The sequence below is a fragment of the Stegodyphus dumicola genome, chromosome 5 (assembly GCF_044657685.1).
Source record: "Stegodyphus dumicola isolate Sdum_Otavi_A_Nest chromosome 5, ASM4465768v1".
Lineage (NCBI taxonomy): Eukaryota > Metazoa > Arthropoda > Arachnida > Araneae > Eresidae > Stegodyphus > Stegodyphus dumicola.
In genome coordinates this window covers 44,656,408-44,679,915 of record NC_140772.1, presented here as the reverse complement: position 1 = coordinate 44,679,915, position 23,508 = coordinate 44,656,408, and the positions used below count along the sequence as shown (strand labels likewise).

General features: G+C 34.2%; 1 protein-coding gene across 3 annotated transcripts in view; it reads right to left on the bottom strand.

The window, feature by feature from the left end:
* The window catches only part of LOC118189085 (histone-lysine N-methyltransferase SMYD3-like), an 83,721-nt gene that overhangs the window by 47,587 nt on the left and 12,626 nt on the right, over positions 1–23,508 (bottom strand). Inside the window, exons 1-3 of one of the 3 annotated variants that reach the window (XM_035359633.2) lie at positions 13,828–14,034; positions 4,012–4,075; positions 1,869–1,979 (exon numbers count right to left, since the gene is read on the bottom strand). In XM_035359633.2, the coding sequence (XP_035215524.1) occupies positions 1,869–1,979; positions 4,012–4,075; positions 13,828–13,946 (294 nt within the window). In that variant the 5' untranslated portion in view covers positions 13,947–14,034. Of the gene's footprint in view, positions 1–1,868; positions 1,980–4,011; positions 4,076–13,827; positions 14,035–23,508 lie in introns of those variants that run through there. The other 2 variants (XM_035359634.2, XM_035359635.2) reach the window with 2 other exon arrangements.

The window sequence follows — 23,508 nt, the reverse complement described above, 5'->3', positions numbered from 1 at the left end:
GATTTAAATCAAATTCCTCATCATTATAATTCGCTTCCGATAGTGAAGAAAGTGACACAGAGGTTTTTGAAAACGAAAAAATTTCGATTGACAAATTAGTCGGTATTCTCGACACAGCAATTATAGGACTTGAACAGCGGAACTTTGTAACTGAACAAGAAATTATGTCTGTTTATAGAATTAAAGAGAATGTAATATCACATAAAAAACGAAGCAACTTAAACAATAAATTACGGTTTCATATTTTTAATTTTATAATTTCTGCATGCCATCTTACCAGATTTAAACTGATGATCTATAATCCGGAATCGCCGAAGTCCTGACGAATCCGGATTAACGACTTTTGACTGTATATAAATAATAACACAAACAGAAATAACATGTTATAACAGCATATAAGTAAAATAATATAAAGTAACACGGAGAGGAGGACAGAAACCATGCGTTTAAGAAAGGGGTAGACTACAAATGATAATTAGGGTAAAGGGCAATACAAGAAACAAAGAACAACAAAGGAATACATTAATCAGTCTAAATGTCTAAGGATCATAATTTAGCATTGGAATTGAGGGGTTGTTAACGCTGGAAATTCTGTTAAAATAATTTTAGAAATTTTTGCAATGAATACAGTAACAGTTTTTGTGCCAAACTCTTCGTGTATAGTTGCGCTGCGGTAGAACCAGCGAGCATGACAAATTGGGCGTAGCGTAATGTTTTGACCAATTTGCATCCTCTGAAACGTGGTTTTACAAAACCCCAGACGGGACATTGGCCGTAGCGTAATGTTTTGACCAATTTGCAGCCTCTGAAACGTGGTTTTACAAAACCCCAGACGGGACATTGGCCGTAGCGTAATGTTTTGACCAATTTGCATCCTCTGAAACGTGGTTTTACAAAACCCCAGACGGGACATTGGCCGTAGCGTAATGTTTTGACCAATTTGCAGCCTCTGAAACGTGGTTTTACAAAACCACAGACGGGACAGGCATAAATAATAATAGGACGCAACATGGCCTTATAGATGAATAACTTATTGTCAAGGGATTAAACCAAGTTCTGGCGAATTAAGCGATGAAGACTTCCTCGCTTTACACTTCCGGAATTCATAGATTACATGTGTAATGTGAGGCTTCCGTGTTAATCTTTCATCAAGTATAACACCAACAGAGATTAGTTGCTTGGACCACAGGATAGCAGTATTTTATACATAACAATTCTCGGCTCTTCAGTATGAAAACATGACTGCCACCGTTTTTCCGACGCTGATCTTTATTTTCCAGCTCTGAAACCAGGATTCCATGTCTGTGGTTTGTAGTGCGTGTTTAACCGAATCCAGGCAGATTAACAAGTGATACAGAATTCTCCCAGACTGGGAAGGCGGGGACCCAATCGCCAAAACCCGGTGCTGATGAATTATCACCCATCATATCTTAGTTCGGGCATAACTTGTGAAGTCATTTAGAATTATTTTTAACTCCAGATCTTCCTACTGCTAGCCGAGCGTGCTTTCTAATTACACCGAGAAGGCACGCGGTAAAACCTTACACACTGAAACCTCCCCATATCGAGAGAGAAAAACTTTATACATTGAAAAATCACATCGATAACACATCACAAATTTGTATCAATCTGTAATAACATACTTTAATACTTGGAAGTAAATTCAAATTAAAGTGGTTTTGCCTCTCTTTGGTATACAAAATTCGACCAATTAACAATGCAATTTATCGCGTGGTGCAATAACATAGAACATTTGATTTTATTAATAATTTTTTGCGTTTGAAAACCATCACAACAATATTTTTGATATTTCTATGTCACGAAGTGATTTTAGTATGAAAAAAATATGAGAAATTAATAAAACTTACTTTTATTTTCAATATTACTTTTGCTACAATTTGCACGATATCTTGCACAAGGGTGTCTGGCAAATTCTTCAGAAATTTGCATTCTAAATTGTGATCACTCCAGGCTTCTTCCTAAAAATTAAAAGAGTTCATTTTAACAACACATAAATGGGAGAGGAAAAATACTGAAACAAATAGTTGTATCTTTCACATGACGCAGACCACACATGTACATAAAATACTAGCAAATACGCCTTTACAATGCTAAACGAACATAATTATACAGTAATTACAATACTTAATATAAATAGTTATTAATTAAAAATAAAATGCTTTTAATCTTCGTCCTGATTACGGTGTTTGGACAAAAATACTTTACACAATTTATGCCGTTTACAATTTTTGTATATTTTTGAACATATTTGTGTTTGTGTGCAAATTAGATTTTTTGTTTTGTATTTTTAAGTATAGTTTTAATTAATTTGTTTAAATATTTATTGGCATTTTAAAAATAATTTTATTATTTTTGTTTTGTTTTGATAACTGGAATTTTCTTAATCGAATTTATGACCATGTATTGAGCTTGACAGCATATATTTCCTGTATTATTTTCTACAGATTTTAATTCTGAACCCACTTATATTTGAATTGTAAAAATATCTTAGTAGGGAACTAGCGACACTTGGCGATTTCTCGTCGACTTGATGACATTCTAAATGTTTCCAAAAAGACGTGTTTTCTTTTCAAAGTCTAAGAAGAGATTTTTCTCGTAGCTTCTTAAAGCGCTTAACTTTCCCCTCAAGCAATTCTATAAACACAAACTGTGAGCGACAAAGAGTCAGTCAGTCAGTTCAATTTAGTTCACTTATGCATTCCAGAATTCGGGCAGACCAACGGCCGAGTCCTTGAATACTGGTAATTCGGTCCGAGCTTCGAATTCCGCGAATGGGCAGGCTGCATGGGCGTTTTCATGGTTTTTCCCATGTGTAACGTGCATACGAGACAATTTACCTTAGACAGTCTTCCACGATAGCATTCCTCCTCTTAGGCAGATAGCCCTCCAGGCTTTGCCATAATCACATAAAACAAACAGTCATTCCAGAATTCTGCGACTATCTTTGATTCTACTTTCCTTTACGAGTTATTTTCGTTATCCGTGATATTCTTCGGCTGGTAACGAAAATTTGCTTATTTGTGTTTCTCTCCTTGGACTAGTTTAGTTATTTACTGTATCAGCTGTCATTTTTTAAATAAAAAGCTAACTCTGCGACTATCTTTGATTCTACTTTCCTTTACGAGTTATTTTCGTTATCCGTGATATTCTTCGGCTGGTAACGAAAATTTGCATATTTGTGTTTCTCTCCTTGGACTAGTTTAGTTATTTACTGTATCAGCTGTCATTTTTTAAATAAAAAGCTACCTTCTTTCTGTTCAAGTGACATGTTTATTAAGGAGATTTCTCTGAACCCGTTGCACACAAAAATACATTAAGCAATTAAATCAGTCAGACCTAACCAATATTCTTTCAAGCAGTTTCTTTTATAACTACAGTTACAATAAAACTTCTCCTAATTTCATTTCTTTTGACCGAAATCGCGTTCAAACGAAACATTCATTAATGCTAAATCAGTATGCAGAAAAACATTTTGAAATTTTTTTAAATGAAATTTTTACCTTTTTTATTTTTTCCATATTTGAAAGTAAATACAAATGATATAATATAGCCAAGTAATATAATAGAGTGACTGAGGATGAGGGGACCCAATCACCAAATCGTGGTAATGACGAATTACTTTTTTACCACTACTTTTTTAGTTCGGGCGCCACTCGGTAGAGTCATCTAGATTTTTTTCGAAATCATAAGATGGAAGAAATCCACAATACCCTCGCCGCAATTCGCATCACGATGGTATGCGGAAAGGAGAAAAAAATACCTTATTTTAGAAGTTTTTTTAATTAAAAAATAAAGCATCAGTTTATTTTTACTCTTCTAAAATTAAAAAAAAAAATTAAAACATGCATTATAACGCTAAGATAATCCGCTTATTACATAAATTAATATTAAATAGAGATGTGTCTCTCTCTTTAAAGGAGGTACAAAGCTAAAAATTTTCGAAAAGAGCAGTATAAAAGATGGAATTGAAATGAATATAATCTGCCTTACCTGACATTTTTTTCCACAATACTGAGTAAAATGACAAGCGCCACAACGTTTTAGATAAAAGCTCCTGAAATAGAAGATAGAAAAATGATAGAAATAGAAAAATGATAGAAAATATAGAATAATGAAATATATAAATGAATACAGAAAAATAGAAAAATTATCTATTCTAAAATAGAAATCTATCCTGAAATAAATAAATGATCTATTCATTTATGTAATAAGAATAATTACGAAACTACAACATAAAAGGATCACGTAAAAATCAAATATACATGTGTTAATAAAGGGTAGAATAATTATTGTACTAATTTTTTCTGTCTAGTTTATTTATCACACTTCGCATATTACATACAATTATTTTAATTAAAATGTAGTCTGCAGCTTTGTTAATTTTTACTTAGCATCTTAATTAAAATTTATAAGTTTTATTAACATGAATAATAATTATAATTTACTATTATTATTTTGCTAAGAATAATGGCATTCTCCAGTCAGTATTCTTAATTGATTGGTTGGTTGCTCATTTGACTGATGCAAAATAATAATAGGAGGAGGGTTTTATGTGTATGAGAAAAGGACTGCCTGAGAGAAACAGGCTCATATTCATGTTAAAGAGATACACAGCCAAAAATAATATTCGGAGAGCTTTCAGATTTCATATTACGGCCAAAGGGGCGTTTTTAACATTTACGCATACATTACCCGTTTCGAGAGCATTTGGGCTAATAATATTTAAAAACAGCATACGTTTAGAATTTTGACGGGTTAATCTTTGGATTATGGTAACTTGGCGATTTTTTGGCGACCAACTCTGCTACAGCAATCTGCTAGTTTTTGTTTGGACGCCATTTTGTTTTCACGAAGTAAAGGCATGTTTTTAATCTGCTAGGCGAATTACGTTTATGCTAGAATTTTTATGGAACAAAAGTGCTTAATCATGACGAAGATTAGGTGCGAAATTGGGAGAAAGTGCAGATTCGCCCACTGCTTGCCGCGTTTTTAAGAACTGCACATACACGGTATCATCCATGTACACGTCGACCTATTTTCACTTAAAAAAACGTCTCAGAATTGCACAAAAATGGCATTGCGCACACTCTTGACTTTATCCATGTACACTGCTAAAGTCCTAGCTAGTAACCTTTATCGCCTTACCAAAATGTCGCCAAACTACCTGTTACCATATTCCAAAGATTAGACTTTTGACGTTTTATTTTTATACATTATTTAATTTTTTTCATTTTTATATAGTTTGGTCTCGATATGCAAAGGAAATAATGATAATGCAAACGAAATAAATAATGAGACTATTTAGATATGAAAACATTAAATCACAAGTTTATTAAAATATTCATAATTTCAAGTAATACATTTTATAAAATTATTTAATACACTTCAGCATTATTTGCGTTTTTCAAGCACGTAAGTACGTAAATACTTCTTGGGTTAATCAAGTCAATCAATGCAACTTCAAACACTTTTAATTCAACTTAACCTGAAATCAGGGGCGGACTAAGGCCTAGGCAACCTAGGCATGTACCTAGGGCCCGTAAATTTGGGGGCCCGAAAATTAGATTTTTAATTTTTATAATTAATTTTTATTTAACACAGAAACGTGATATTCATAATTATTGCTTAAACGTATCCAAATTATGCCGAATCGTTGATTGATTAAGTCGACAAGTATGAACGAGTGTCGATGTCGAGTGTCGATGTGTGTAAATACGATCGAGCCTCGCGCCTATCGAACGTGTTTAAAAAGTCAAATGTAGCTATTTAAAATCAATATCTCCTGAACGTACTGCATCGTTTGTGAGTTGTGATTGAAAATTGTGCAATTAAGACTTAAATACCTAGACTTGGTTGCAAATAGATTGTTTTAGATTTACAGTTAATATTTTTTGGAATTCCTAACTATTTTAGGAATTTTTTATTTTATTTAAGGGAAGTTTTTATAAAATTACATTACATTATTTAATTAAAATAATATATAATATAAATACGATAAATTGTGATTTTGTTTTTGATTGTGATAATGAGTAAAAATTAATTTACAAGCAGATCGAGATAAAGTGACAAAACAAAAGAAAAGATCGTTGGACAAATTTTTGTGCAGTTAAGTACCTATATTTGATTGCAAATAGATTGTTTTGGATTCACAGTTAATACTTTCTGAAATTCCTAAAATAAAAATGTAAGTTTTTATAAAAGTATTACATTATTTAATTAAAATAATATAAATACGACAAACTATGATTTTGTTTGTGATTGTGATAATGAGTAAAAATAAATTTAATTGGAAATCATTTTCTTCTTTCTTTTTAGTACATGGTCTTTAAAATGAGTTCCTATAAACATTTAAGGGGAAGTGAAAAAAGAAAACGAAAAGCAGATAGAGATAAAGTGACAAAACAAATGAAAAGATCGTTGGGCAAAATTTTAACTGTAGATGGAGAACAATTACAACAATCGTCATCATTTTCACAAATTTCACCTGCTCAATCAAAACTCCAGAATCATCATTTGTGTCCGAAACTATTCTGCAAAAAGACCAGCAGGAAAAACCAAGCAATTCCGTTTGTGAAGATGAAACAAAAAGAGAAAATATAAATTTAAAATCATCTCAAAGTAATGATGAAACTAAGAGTTTTGTAATTGCATTATGGCCAGAATATTTAACATACGCCATGCTAGAGTATTACATAAAAAAATCCACCAAAATCAATAAATGGATCTTTGGAATCATCTTCTATTCAATGCAACGAAGGGTCAAAACAAATCACAAGATAATTAACTATTGCCTCCTTCTTCAGAACAATTAATAGCGGGGAAAAAGTTCAAACAGATTGGTTGGCTTATACTGAAACCAACAACTTATTGTACTGTTACGTCTGTAAATTATTTTCCAGACAAACACTAATCACAAAAGGGATGAAGGATTGGAAGAATGTCCATAAAAAGTTGTCAGAGCATGAAAACTCCAGTGACCACATTAACTCCATTTTAATTTTTATAACAAGATCTAAAATTACCGGACGCATTGACACTGAACTGGAAAAACAAATTATAAATGAAAAAAATATTGGAGGGAAGTACTTAATCGTGTGGCAGCGATAATTAAATTTATTTCTTCATACTCTTTAGCGTTTCGTGGTAAAAATGAAGTGTTTTTCGTGAAAGTAATGGTAATTATATAGGTGCTTTGGAATATTTATCCAAGTTCGATCCATTATTGCGGGAAGACATGAAAAAATAAGCAAACTGCGGCACCGGTACTATAAATATTTGTCGTCTACAATATGTGATGAATTTATTTCTATTATATCGAAAGATTTACAACTCACAATAGTAAACTAAATAAAGGATGCCGAATTTTACTCTCTAATTATTGATTCAACACATCAGCTGACCGTCATTTGCTATGTTCTTCCAAGTGGTATAAAAGACAGATTTTTGGGATTTCTACCTATATTTTCTCATACTGGTGAAAACTTGGAGAAAGTTATTTTAGAATGGTTAAATAATATAGATTTAGACATCACTGACTGTCGGAGACAGAGATGGTAATGCATTTATTATGTCAGGTAAATATACGGGACTCCAATCCAAAATAAAACAATATATTTTTTCTGCCCACTATGCGCAAATCATTCGGAAGCACTTCCGCAGAGAACCCGGTAAATGTAAACATCGCCAACTTTGGCGATAATAGTTCAAACCTGGTAACCCAGCGGATTTATCTTATTCCTGCCCACCAGCGGCCGAGCGGTAAAGTCGCTGAACACTGGTAGTTCGGTCCGAGATTCGAATCCCGCGAACGGGCTGGCTGCATAGGTGTTTTCGTGGTTTTCCCCATGTGTAACGTGTATACGAGCCAGTTTCCCTTAGAAAGTCCTCCACGAAGGCATCCCTCCCCTTAGGCAGATAGCCCTAGTGTGCTTTGCCATAATTAAATACACCAACACCAACTATCCTATTCGCTTGTTCGAAGTTCGCAACCATTCCTCTTGCGTTCACTTTGTTGAATTATCGCTGTCGTTGTCCGCATTTGCAGATTTATATTATTCTTCTCTTATTTATTATTATTTTTTCTGAATTTTTTAACAACGAATAGATAGAAATATTTTCGTAGATAGATGCCGGTTCTCGGTTCGGGAAGAAAGGAAGAAAATACGCCGGGGGGGGGTGAATGCTAATTTGTAACACGGCTATTCACGTTGTGTTCTTAATTATTAACAGCTGTGAGCATGCTATGAGGTTTCCAACCCTTAAATAATTTGTTTCCGTAGGCCGCAAAAATGTGCATTTTAACTAATTAAGTAATGCTTTTATTTTTATTATTGGTTATTGTCATCTAAAATTATGAGAATAAATCAATTTTTATGGCGTAAAATTTTAACAAGATAATATATTGTTAATGCTTAACAATAACCTTTCAGAGGATGGCAGGTGATATAAATAGATGATTAAATTGAAATAAAAAATATGATTATCTACGATGACAGAATAGTTTGATGCATCACCATGGTCATCAAAATTATCAAACCACTGCTGATGTAAGGAATATATTGTTTTCTGTGTTAACTGGAATTTAAGACAAATTTTTTTCGTTTATCACGTTTAACCGGGTAATTTCAGTACATTTATACTAATTTATATTTTTTATTTCCGTTATAAATGCTAATATATTATCTTATGCTTAATATATTGTTTTCTGTGCTAACTTGAATTTAATAAAAATTTATTTTCGTATATCACGTTTAACCGGTTAGTTTTACATCTATATGCTTGTTATCTGTGAATTTTTACTACCATATGCTTAATATATTGTTTTGTATGCTAACTTGAATTTACATGCACTAAAAATCACGTTTACAAAATATCACGTTTACGGCTCGGCTCATCGAGCTTGGCGAGTAAAAATGCAACGGCGCCAACGGGTTCTTTCCCGAAGGGTCAACGGGTTCTCTGCGGATGAAAACCTAATCATTCATTAAATTTAATTGGAAACGATGCTGCCGAAAGTTGCATGGAAATGACCACTTTTTTAAATATCGTTCAGGAATTGTACGTATTTTTTCAAGTTCTACACATAGGTGCAATGCATTACAAAAATTTTGTAAGAGCAAACACTTGAGTATTAAACATATGTGACACCATGTGGTCTGCTCGTTCCGATACTGCGAAATCCTTAAAGGAAAATTATATGAAGAAATTAAACATTGTTTACGTCATTTTTCCTCAAACAAAGATGAAAAACCATTAACAAGGTCCAAAGCTGCCGATTTACATAAAAAACTTAATACATTTGAGTATGTAGTGTTACTTACTATATAGGAAAAGATTTGAGAGAATAGATGCTTCAAACAAGACACTTCAATAAAAAGACGAATCCGTCAATAGAGCAGTTTTAATATATGATTCAATTGATAAATTTCGTACAAACTGTTACAGATGATTTTGACAATTTAGAAAAAGAAGCAGAAAAAGTTAAGAAAATACGAAAGCTATTTCATGGTGAAATTCCAATCATGAAATAAGATTCAGTGGCAAAGAACATTTTAAAGTTAATACTTTTTGTTGTATGCGATTCTTTAATTAGCAACATTAAAAAAAGATCTGAGGGATATAAAACTATTAGCAATAAATATCAAAACAATTTTTCATGATAGTGATGTGCTAGCGACTCTTCAATAGAGGAATTAAAATGTGAACAAGATTTAAACTTAGCAGAACTGACAAATGAAGTATTACAATTTAAGACTTTTCGGTACTTTTCCGTTTTGCCGGCGCAAGCGATAAAGTCGCCAATAATGGTACAACCTTTTACGCCTCATTTTCAAAACAAGTCGCAGCTTTTTCTTATCAGATTGATTGTTTCTTTCAATACTGGCATATCATTACATAAAATTTTTATCAGATAGTTCAGTTTTATGTTTAAGGCAATTTTCGGTAATTAAGTTAATTAGGATGCAATCACAGCACTTACCCGAAGCCGAAAAATATAGAAAAGGTAAAGTCAAGGGTTAAATTCATCACTTCTAATGAGAATGCATTAGCGAAGTAAAGCACTGCAGTTTTACATAATTTCTGAGTAAGCTATTCGTACGAATTGAAATATTTCTTGCATTTAAACTTGTGTTCCAAATTAAGATTTAACTTGAAATTAATGTGGATAATTACTAAGAGCATTAGATTTTTGTAGAGTAGTTTACGTGAGATGAGATCGCTTGGGGTCACGCGATATGAACCGGCGAATCAGGATGTTGAACAATGAAAGCATAGTAAATTCTTAATGTCTTTTTACAAATTTGTTGTCTTTATTTATTGGCTTTTTATAAAATTTTAAGCGATATTAAAATGTTTATGCCTTCTTTTTTAAAAAGAATTCTTAGAACTAACATTTTTTTAATATTTTTTATGTGTATACTGTATGTTGTCGCCAATAAAGTCTGCTTGGCGAGATTTGCGCCGGCGAAACGGAAAAGTACCGACTTTTCTACGTAAAGAAAATATTATTTCGCCTGTATCCATGCGGTCATTTATTCAGGAAAATAATAATATTGCAACATTCCCTAATTTAAACATACTTCTGAGAATTTATTTAACACTTCCAATAAGCAATGCAAGAGGTGAAAGATCATTCTCAGTAATGGCCAGAATAAAAAAAATTTTAAGATCCACATTAGGCCAACAAAAATTAAATAGTTTATCATTACTTTATATAGAAAAAGAGTTATTAAATAAGTATATTAATTATGACAAACTAAATGACGAGTTTGCAGAATTAAAAGTGAGAAAAAAGGCAATATAACTAATCAATCTAGGTTTAATAAATTATGTTTATGTTTGTTTGTTTTAATAAATTATGTTTATTTAATTTTTGTAAGTGTATATTATTTTTTTCCTTTTTTTTTTCTTGGAATCCGATAATCCAATAGAACTACTTACTATATCCTTTAAAACCAAACTACCAAACGCAAAGTATGTGTCGATTGAAGGATAGGCCCGGAATTACAATGTTGCCTAAGGCCCGTTTTAGCCTTAGTCCGCCACTGGTGCACTCCCTTGACTTTATCCATGTACCTATTTTCACTATTTTCACTTTCATTATTCATCGACCTATTTTCACTTAAAAAGTGAAAGAAAATTCACAAAAATCCAATTCTTCTTACTCTTGTAAAAAGCGAGGTCTAATCCTAGTATCCGGTGCACACGGGATTTGGCTACTTTATGATGAGCAGTAAAAACGAAACATATACGATTAGTAAACGGGTCATTCAAAGAAAGTATATAGTTATACATAGTTATATAGTATGTATGTAGTGATAGTATATAGTGTATAGTATATATACATGGACGTTCTTTGGGTCATTTTTGGTGTTGGCGATAATTTTCAAAATCGCGCCAAGGCTGCACCGTATACTAGGATTTTACCCAGTTAACTCTTGCACCGTCTGGTGGGTATTGTTATGCACCTATCACTGATTATGGACAGTTCAGGCTGTTATTACTGCTTGCAAACATAGCTGTGGTGTATGATCTGCCGACTGATTAGGAAACTTTGGCTCAACGGTGATCGTAATTGGATCATTAATTGCTGAATTTAACTAACATTGAAAGTGAACTAACATTGAACATTGATTGTGCTGGATATTGTTTAATTTGTAATTTATGTTGAGGATATAAACTGATGTTAAAAGTGAGAGCAACGTGTAAGTTGCATCTTTCTAGTTAAGAGATTTTAAAAGTAATGTTTTATGTGTAACCGGAGGTGCAGTTTTTCTAGAGAGGTCGACCTCCAAATTTTGCATCGTATCTTTCGGTACAGCTCCAGATCTTCTGGTTTTGTCTCTGAATTTAAATCATCTCATTCAAATGTATATAAAAAAATTTGATACCCATAAAGGAAGTAAATGGAAGAAGAATTTGGTGACAGATTCATAACAGCTAAGACAACGCCATTATCATCTCGTAGTGAAACAGAACCTGTGTAAATTCTGTTTTTTTTCTGTATTCATTTTCATTCTGATTAATTTTTAGGCTAAAGTGCAGAATCGCCCACTTATTTGTTTATTGCTTTTGGTACGGTGCAGTCTTGGCGCGATTTTGAAAGTTATCGCCAACAACCAAAATGACTCGTTTAACTACTCATCGTATATGTCCCGTTTACTGCTCATCATAAAGTCGCCAAATCCCTTGTGCTCTGGATACTAGGATGAAACTTAGATAGAAGCTAAATGAAAAAAACTGTGAATTTTGAATCACCAACACCAAAAATGACCCAAAGAACGTCTATGTATATACTATACACTATATACTATCACTACATACATACTATATAACTATGTATAACTATATACTTTCTTTGAATGACCCGTTTACTAATCGTATATGTTTCGTTTTTACTGCTTGCTGCTTATCATTCTGCTGGGATGGGTTCGAATCTTGCACCAAGATATGAAAATTTACGATTGTAGTGTTTTTGCGGATTGAGGGTGCTACATCTTACATTGTGAAAATTGTCTGGAGGAACATATGGCAGAAGAGAAGAGGGATACTAGATCTCCTTTTCTGACTAATTCTACAGCGAACTATTAAAGGTTTTACAATACAACGTTTGCTATTTTTAAATTCAAAATTCACAGTTTTTTTTCATTTAGCTTCTATCTAAGTTTCATCCTAGTATCCAGTGCAAAAGGGATTTGGCGACCCAAACAACTTCTATGTACTATACACTATATACTATATACATACCCAAACAACGTCTATGTATATACTATACACTATATACTATGTATAACTATAATATATTCTTTGAATGACCCGTTTACTACTCATCGTATATGTCCCGTTTTTATTGCTCATCATAAAGTCGCCAAATCCCGTGTGCACCGGATACTAGGATTAAGCCAATATTAAAATACTGGGGGGAAGTACAGAATAGCCCACTGCTTGGTGCGTTTTTAAGAATTGCACATACTCGGTATTCATGTACACATCGACCTATTTTCACTTAAAAACACATCCCAGAATTGCACAAAAATGGCACTGAGCACTTCCTTCACTTTACCCATGTACACATCGACCTATTTTCACTTAAAAAAAATCATCTCAAAATTGCACAAAAATGGCACTGCGCACTCCCTTTACTTTATCCATATACACATCGACCTATTTTTCACTTAAAAAGTCAAAGAAAATTGACCAATTCTTCTTACTCTTGTAAAAAGTGCCAAACAAATAAGTGAGCGATTCTACACTTTATCTAAATACTGTGCGTTTGCAATTCATGAAAGAACGTATTCACCCTCATCAGTCTCAACTTGCGGATAATCGTTTTCGCTAGATAACAGCGAAAAAGGTAATCAATTCTTATTGTGTATTTTACAATAATATCTATCAACTATTTACCTACTGTAGAATAATTATTAAACCAGTCTGTAACACACAATTGTCATACAGCAACATATTTCAGAACAATATTCGTAAAATAGTATTTACAGCTTACATAATAATGCAAGCTGTAAAACGGAGGAATATAAAAAGTTCACAATATTACATTACTAACATTCCTAAGCTTAAAGAGATAAGATATTTAAAGATACCTATAAATATGGTTTAGATAATTATGAAAGGTACATTGTTACATTATATCACGAGGCACAAAAATCTTCCTTTGTGAAATAGTAGAACATAAAAGTTATACATTTGGAGCCAATACATTGTTATAAAATGAAGCAAATAGCTTAGCAATTTTAAAAAAAAATTGAAATCACATTTCCTTAAAGAGGAAAATCTTATGAAAAATCCTACCTTTCAAAGCAGTTTTCGCACATAACTGCATGCAAATCCTTCCTAAGTACAGTCACGAAAGCTTTTTTTTTATAAATTATATCCCCAGGATTGTAATATTGCTGCCGATCCTCTGCCATTTCCTTTCACTTACACACAGAATTATCTTACCTCTTCACTACAGGAAAGACACTCGCTTAATTCTGTTCAAGCCTGTCGCGTCAGCTACAGGATGTTTACTTAATGCAAATGACGAATCAGAATCTCCTCAAAACTACGAGATATTTATTTAATGCATAGGAAGAATCATAGTCTAATGAAACATATATACGGTATAATTTATATTTTATTTATAACTTACATTTTTTATTAGTCATCGTTTTCACATCTGGAAATCATACCGGGTCAGATTTTTTTGCTCTTAAGAGGATAAACGCAATATAAATTATTATTCCACGGTAGAAGTGGCTACCACTTGAGCAAAGGAATTGGTTAAAAATGCGCGCAGTCGGTCAAGGGGTCATTTTTGAAAATCAGATTAGGAATATGTTCGGGAAAAGCTTATGAATATATTTTATACAAAAATGAGGAATATATTTCGTGCACTAAACACGGCTTATGTTAGGCAGCTCCAGATTAACCGAGGCTTGTATGAAAAAAATTTTGTTTATTGTGGAACGATGAAAGTTATTATCACAGGCAACCAGAATAACGCCAAATTTCAACGGGAGGTGCAAAAAGGAGTAGAAAATGTGTGTGGAAAAAACAGCAGTGATAGCAGACCTCACAGTATTTAAGGAATTTGTTTTTTATTCACAGCATTACTAAAATTAGTAGAATTATACATAGTACGATTGTGGTAAGTTGGCGTACGACCTTGAAGCTATTCATTCTTAAGAATGCTAAACGCAGATGACGCTTGGCGACCGCACGTTTTGGCGACTTTTCAAGCGATTCTTTTGCGCTTCCGAACCGCCTGTTTGCCGCCTATACGACTTGTCAGGGGCGTAGCTAGAGGGGGCATCTGTCCCCGGGCGCAGAATCAAAGGGGCGCCAAACTGATGTTACGACATTTTAGAATTAAATGTTTTCCATCTTTGGCAAGCAGTAGGGGGCGCGAAATCTTCAGTTGTCCCTGGGCGCTGAAAACCCTAGCTACGACTCTGCTTGTTGTTGATAGTTTAGAATCAGAACCTATTTAAACTTTGGTGTGCTCGTAATGTTGTGTTTGAAGAGTGCTTTTAATTTTGAAATTCACTGAATTCGTTAATTATTGCTCACTTAGCTTATTACGCTTTTGAAGAAACGAGTTTTTTTTTTTTTTTTTACGAAAAACATGTCTGGAAAAGATAGAACTATCCAATAATCCAATGCAAGGATCAAGGGAATTGTTCCATAAATTGCTAGAGTTTCTTGAGAAGGAAGTAGTTTTTGGAAAGCTACGTATGCCTGTTCTTACGAATTTTGTATATACGTAAAATAATTTTACCGCAATTATATGTAATCTAACGTATAATATAACATGGAAAGCCTCAAGAGCGTTAAGCTTCTTCGGAAAAATAAGATTACAGAGGCAAGCCCATTTAACACTGAGGTAAATGATTGCCGCCAAGCTGACGATGGTTTGGGCGGTTTAGACTTTGTCGCTCAAATAAAAATAGCCAAAAGTCGCCAAACTTGGTAACAGTTTTGTTTGATCCCTATACAGTGAGTCCCAAAATTGAGGGTACACTTAATGCTAACTTAATTTGTAGGCTATTAAGAATAGAAATTATTATGCAAGTTTTCCTAGTTTTGTTCCATTAAAAAATATACATTTTTCTTCTTAACTACACAAAAAATAAGTTATAATACTCCGTTAAAAAAGTACTATATTACTTAAACGAAAATCTTCAACTTCTGAAAGTCACAAAATTGAAAGTACACTTCTTAAATGACTGTGTAAAACTACCAGTAAAATTTTAAAAATAATTTGTATCTAAGATTTATACAAAAATACAACCTTTTAGTATCCAAATATTTCAAATTTGAGCTTACTACCTTTCTGTGTGACAAATATGGAGAATAGGAAAGAAAAGACGATTGGGGAAAGAAAACTGGCCATTAATCTGTCTAATCAAGGAAAATCTTTGAGAAAAATAGGAGAAATACTTGGAAGAAGTGTAAATTGTATTAGAAAAATCATTCAAAAATTTAGAAAGGATGGTACGCTGGAAAACCAAGCAGGGAGAGGCAGGAAGAAAATTCTCAGTTCAGCAGCAGAGAGGAGAACTGTGCACACGGTAAGGATTGATCCTACAATAAGTGCCCCCAAATTTGCCGCAAGTACTTCGGAAACTGTGGGTAAATCTGTTTCTGCAGAAACAGTGCGCAGAATCCTCAGAAGGGCTGGTTATAATGGCAGAAAAGATCTCAAAAAGCCCTTCATTAGTAAAATAAATAGAGCTAACAGATTAAAATTTGCTAAAGAGCACATTCTAAAGCCTAAAGATTTCTGGAATGAAGTTATTTTCAGCGATGAGAGTAAATTTAATGTTTTTGGCAGTGACGGTCATCGTATGGTATGGCGCAAGAAAAATTCAGCTTTAGATCCAAGAAGCACAATTCCAACTGTGAAGCATGGAGGTGGGTCAGTAATGGTTTGGGGCTGTATGGCATCATCGGGAGTTGGAAAGCTAGTGTTTATTAATGGAATAATGGATAAAATGGGTTACCTTAATATACTGAAAAATAATTTGAAGGACAGTGCTACTCAATTGGGACTAGGATCAAAATTCACATTTCAACAAGATAATGATCCAAAGCATACAGCAAAATACTGTCAAAGAATGGTTGCTGTATCACTGCCGAAATCAGCTGAACACACCCCCTCAATCTCCTGATTTGAACGTGATCGAAAATTTGTGGTCCCACCTTGAAAAAGAGGTCCGAAAACATCAGATCACAAGTAAAGAACATTTGAAGCATGTACTAAAAGTGGAGTGGGAAAACCTTTCACCCGAAATTACGAAAAATCTTGTCGATTCGATGTCCCGGCGGCTGGAAGCTGTCATCAAAGCGAGTGAGTATGCTACAAAATATTTATGTGTTGTTTTTTTATAATTTATGTAATAAAATAATTACATGTACCCTCAATTTTGTGAGCTCAGATTTTTGATGATTTCTGTTGTACATTTTGTTTCTATATTTCATGCATTTTTTTATGTCTATTCATGAATAAATATTAAGATTAGATATCTTTCTATATCCTCGTCTAAAGGTTTTGGTGACTGTCTTTATCTGACAGTTTTTGTTTTCATTCTAAACGTGAATTCTGTCGTAGAATGGAGTGTACCCTCAATTTTGGGACTCACTGTATATCTATAATTGCTCTGACTGCTACACGTAACTGTAATTGTATGCTGCCCTATAGGTAACTACTATAACTGTATATACCTTCCAGCAAATCGAAGGTATTAGAAACTTCTCAGCGGCCCGGGAAACATTATTTAAGTCTGTAGAGAGCATCAAAATTAAGTTTATTTCAAAGTATTGAGAGATTACTCTGCGAAGCATTAAGGCTTTGTATACTGTCTTGTGTTTAATTATCTTAGCAATTCATAACTACTGCTGGCATTGTGTCATACTGAGACGAGCTGTTCGAGTGCTTTTGTGAAAAGTTCCAGAACTGTAAGGTTTGGAACCTTACAGTTCTGTAAGGAAGTGAACTTTTGGGAAAATAAATTTTATCATTTACCATCGGTTCTGTGTGCATTATGAACATTATTGAGCAGGCTCAGAGAACAGCTAGTGTGTTAATGAAAACAATTACAAGCATAAAGCAAAAAACTAATACTTCGCTTATCCTGCCTACTCCAAAGAAACGAAGAAGACCTAATAAAAACTGAAATGTGCTTAATAAAAATCTTAATAAGAACCATAACTTTATCCTCATCAATTTCAAACTATAGTAGTTTGTAACCAAAAAAAAAAAAAAAAAAAAGGTAATAGTGCCAAATCTGGAAGCAACTATGGTTATTTTTAGTGATGGGCCACTTCGGTACTTTCTTGTACCCGGTACGAGAGTAACGGGTACAGACAAGTACCCGGTACAAAATACCCGTTACTCAAGTAACCGTTACTTTGAAAAGTACCGAAAACCGATTTCAAGTACCGAGTACCCAAGTAACGATTTGGAGTACCGAAGTAACGAAATACCGGAGTAACGGTTTGCTGTACCGTAGTACCCTAGTAACGGTTTGCTGTACCGGAGTACCCTAGTAACGGTTTGTTGTACCGGTGTACCCTAGTAACGGTTTGCTGTACCGGAGTACCCTAGTAACGATTTGGAGTACCAAAGTACCCTAGTAACGATTTGGAGTACCGAAGTGCCCTAGTAACGATTTGGAGTACCGAAATACGCAGTTAACGATTTTGCGCACTGAAGGAACTCTGCCACGTCACCACGTGTTTGATTTTATCTGTACGGAGTAAGATTTTGAATGAAAACATGTCAACTACGGAAGTGTCTGAGGAGCAGGCCATTCATGGACACAAGGAGCGCATATCACCATTTCGCAAATACAACCAGATACTACTGTCCTCGTACCAAAACCGAAGTGAGCTGAACCCTCATCGATCCTCCAGTAACGAATACCGAAATACCGAGAAGAGACGCATATTTTCGTTACAAAGTAGCGAATACCGAAAAGCACCTGTTTCGGTAAGAAGTAACGAATACCGAAAAGTACCGATTTCGGTACTGAAGTAACGGGTACTTGGATGTACCGATTTTCAGTATCCGTTACAACTAAGTACCCGTTACAAAATACCCGGTTCGGTAGTACCGATTCATCACTACTTATTTTACCATGGAATCATTACCTATTCAACAGTAGTGTATATTTTTTAGAGCTATAACCATAGCTCATGGATGTCTCTTTAATTAATCACACGAGATGAAGAGGAAAAAATTGGCAGTTCAAAAGGAAAACAATCCCGTGAACAGCAAAATTTCATAGCTGTAAATAAAACAACGATAAAGAAAATATTAAGCAGTATCTTCCTTAGCGCACCAGAACTCCCGAAATCTCACAGAGTAAAATCCAAAACTTAATTCAGTTACCTCCCTTTGAATCGCATCACTTATCCTGGTTCTTGGAACCACACTTGTACACTGTTAGGCGGGTTCTGGAAACCTTCGAGAAGAATCGTTCTAGGGAGTAAAAATGCGTTTTCCAATTATTTCCAGAAAATCATTATTTGTCACGTATTCTCCAAAGTGGCGATAAAATTTGTCACTAGGCTCATTTCTGCCCATATCTTACTTTCTAATATCTCAGAATTTAAACGTCATCGCATTCAGAACGCGTATATAACCTGGCCATATTTCACAATTTAAATGTTGTCGCATTCAGAACAATACAAGAAATAAACGCTCACATACAAAATTAAATGGCTACAAATTTAACTACAGAATATTACGTCCTAAAATTACTAATTACTACCATTGTTATGAAGTGAGGTACTGCAGGTGGCGCTGACGCGCCAAAAGAGTTAGTTAGGCCATCGTGAGCAGACACGTATCTTGAAACGTCCAAAGGGCTAAAATCTTGTAGTCTCACTCTTGAATATGTATATAATATTGTGTATTGCGTTTAATCATCGTAATAAATGTGTGTGAACTTGGAGAATCTCTTGAAATATACCAACACTGATCACCCTGTAACCACACCTCTGGACACTGTGAGGTAGGCTATGCTCCCTCTATTGGGAGTCCTCACTGATGGCTCCTAGTATTGGAGCCATCAGTGAGGACTCCTGTGAAGATCAGTGAGGATTTCCAGTGGGATTTCAAGTGAAATTGGTCGGTAAGAATTTGAATTATTTATTCCTAGTATCGATCTTTGAAAACGAAACATAATGGAGGATCTAGGCAAATCCAAAAAGAAACGTGCTATTATACGTAGTAAAGTTACCACACTTCTAAATAAACTTGAGAAACTATTTTCCGAAGAATTCAGTAAAGAACATCTGGAAGATTTGAATGCATCACATGAGTTGTTAATTGAATACCATGAGAAACTTAAAAATCTTGACTCAAAGATCGATGACCTTATAACTGATGAAAAAGAATATTATAACGAATTACCTGCATGTGAAGAGTATGATGAAAAACTCATAACGTGTAAAGCTAAGATTGTTAGTAAAATAAAGAAAATTAACAGTAATAAAGTTGTTGAAAGAAATGTACTTGCAACTAGTAATGGTGTTAGTAGTACTCTGAATGGAAACAATGTTGTTACAAGTAGTGCTTCAGTAAAGTTACCTAAATTAAATATAGAAAAATTTGCTGGTGATCCCAGTAAATGGCTCGAATTTTTTAATTCCTATGAGAATGCAATTCATTTTAATCCTAGTTTATCCAAAATAGATAAGTTTACATATTTGAAAAGCCTATTATCTGGTTCCGCATGTAATTGTGTATCTGGTTACGCTTTATCAGAAGAAAATTATGATATATGTATTAAAAGTTTAGAAGAGAGATTTGGTCGTAAAGATGTTATTATATCAAAATTCAAGCAAATTAACTTTTAACAGTTAGAACCAGTTAAAAGTTCTTCAAATGTTTTTGAGTTAAGAAAGCTTTTATGATCAGTTACAAATCTGTGTTAGAAATTTAAGTAGTTTGGACGTTACTTGGTCAGATGATCAGTTGCTCAACCCAATAATTCTTAAATTGTTACCTGAAGATTTAGCTCTTGAATTTCATGGGATAAGATCATCTAACCAAAACATTGAAGTGAGTGAATTAATAGAATTCATTAAAATCGAAACTGAATGCCGAGAAGCAAGCATGTTGATTAACAGCTCAAAAGGTAATAAATGCGTAAAGGTTAATCCTAAACTAGGGTTCAAAAATTATCAAAATAAATCATCAACTTCCACATTTAATACTTTTTTTTTTTGTTGTGATTTTTATAATGAACATGATTCTCTTGAATGTGTGAAACATACTGATGAACAAAAGCGGAAGTATTTAAAAACATCCAATTTGTGTTACCGCTGCTTTAAGAAACATAGGACAGTTCACTGTAGAACGCTTGTGAAATTTGTAATAAATCATCCTATAATAAACTATTTTGTTATCTAAAAACAAACCAGAAGTTGAGAATTCTAAAGTGGAAACAAGTGCAAACGAAAACAAAGCTATAGTGTCTGCTACGCATTTGGATAAAAAATCCGTATTATTACAAATTTGTTAGGGCATCGCTCAATATAAACAAAAGTAAACAATTTGTCGAGTGTTAGCTGTTTCAGGTTCCGAATTAAGCTATTGTTCTAAAGATTTAGCGAACAAATTAAATTTGTTTATAAAAAGAATAGAAAAAATTAAAAGTTTATTCCTTTGGAAATACCGTATTTATGCGAATCTAATGAGCATCGTTTTTGACCAAATGTAGTATTCAAAAGTGGGCTGCGCTTTAGATTCGATGGCGCATTAGATTCGAGTGCAAAGTTCGCCGATGACGTCAATCAAATTTCTCGACTACATTTACTGTTACATTTATCGTTGACACATTATTGCATAGAGGATACAAACTGCAGAGTACGTCGTCACGAAATGGAGGGCAAACAGAGAAGAATGTCATATGACGCTACTTTCAAACGTAAAGTAATTAATTCTTTATGCTGAAAAAAATGGCAATAGAAAGGCAGGGAGAGAGTTCAACGTAGCTGAGAGCAATGTTTGCTTGTGGCGGCAACAGAAATTGGCACTGTTTGCAACTAAAGCTAGCAGAAAGAAATTCACTGGCCCTCGCAAAGGAAGACACCCTAAAATTGAAGAAAACGTTTTGGAATTTGTACGTGAAAGGAGGAAGAATGGACCACCTGTGACTAGTGACACCATAAGAAATAAAGCAAAAGAGGAGGCTGAAGTTCTTGGAATACCGAAACAAGAGTTTAAGGCTAGCCGTGGATGGGTGGATCGGTTTATGAAGCGGATGGGTTTATCTCTAAGACGCCGTACAACAATATGCCAAAAGCTTCCTGCAGATTTTGAGGGAAAACTACTAACATTTCAGCGGTATGTCATCACACTTCGGAAAGAAAAGAATTTTTCAATGGGGCAAATTGGCAACGCTGACGAGACGGCAATTTGGTTTGATATGCCTCGTAACTACACCATTACGGAGAAGGGGACTAAGGAAGTTATCATCAAAACTTCGGGATGTGAAAAACAACGCGTAACAGTGATGCTGGCAATAACAGCAGACGGGTGCAAACTTCCCCCTTTCTTAATCTTCAAACGGAAAACATGCCCTAAAACCCCTAAGAATGAAAAGCTGTTCCCAGATGATGCGAAACCAAGAGAAGGGGTGGATGACAGAATTATTAATGCTTGATTAGCTCCGAAATGTATGGAAACGCCGTCCCGGTGGGCTCTCTAATCCATCAATGCTTTGTCTGGACGCATTTCGTGGTCATCTCACCGACGACGTAAAAAAGAAGATGCACAGCCTAGGCAGTGATCTTGTTATCATTCCTGGAGGGATGACATCTGTGTTACAACCCCTGGACGTTAGTATAAATAAATCTTTTAAGGGGTACGTTCACGAAAAATGAAGTACGAAAAATGGTTTTGTGATCCAAACCGTGTATTGACCCCGACAGGAAAAATTAAGCGTGCTGCACCGCACATTGTTGCACACTGGGTTTCTGCTGCCTGGAAAAGCATCGAAGCACCAATGATTGTGAAATCTTTCAAGAAATGCTGCATTTCAAATTCATTGAATGGCAGTGACGATGACGTGCTCAGGAACGCCGAGGATGACTATGATGAGGAAAGAAGAAATGAAGCTGCTTCTGACGAAGAGAGCTGCGAGGATTCCAGTGATGAAAACATTAGTGAATAAAGACGTTTACTATTAATCACTGATTGTAGAAACTGTTAGCTAGATAGAAATGTTACGATTTATTTCATGTTCATATTTTACGATAGGTACCGTATATATGGTAGTGCTAATTAACAATGATTGTTTCACATGACAATAGCCCACTAATAGGTTAATTCTATGTTCTGCTACTTTATGTATAAATCCATTGTTGTATAAAATATGATATCTAAATTTAAATAAAATTATCATACCATTAATTGATAGTTTATATACAAATCCATTGTTGTATAACATAAGATTCAATAAATTCCTCATATCATTGATGCGCATTACATTCGCCGACAAACAATTTTTTTATTATTTAAAGTTTTAAAATGGGGAAGCGCATTAGATTCGCATAAATACGGTAGTTGCCAAGAGAAGGAATTTCCTATTAGTTCCATAACTCTAAAATGTAGAACTCATCCGTCAAAAAGAATATTTATTGAGGTTTGCGTAACGGATAACAGAGCTCCGTTCAAGGTCAACTGTCACCGTTCGTGATAGAATTTATGGGAAAGCGAAACAAACAGTTGGCTGATGATCCCAGTGAAATAAAAATAAGAGTTTTCATTGGCATGAATTATTTCTGGTCTACACAAACAGACTCAGGCTTATGAAAGAAATACCGGATAAGCAATTTTTAATTCCCACATTGTTCGGGGAAACGATCTGTGGACAAAAATCTTCATCAAATCAACACGTTTCAAATGTTACTTCAGTTAGTAGACGCCAATTCAGCAATTCTGTTCGCCATTCAGTCGTTTTGGCGTCTAGAGGAATT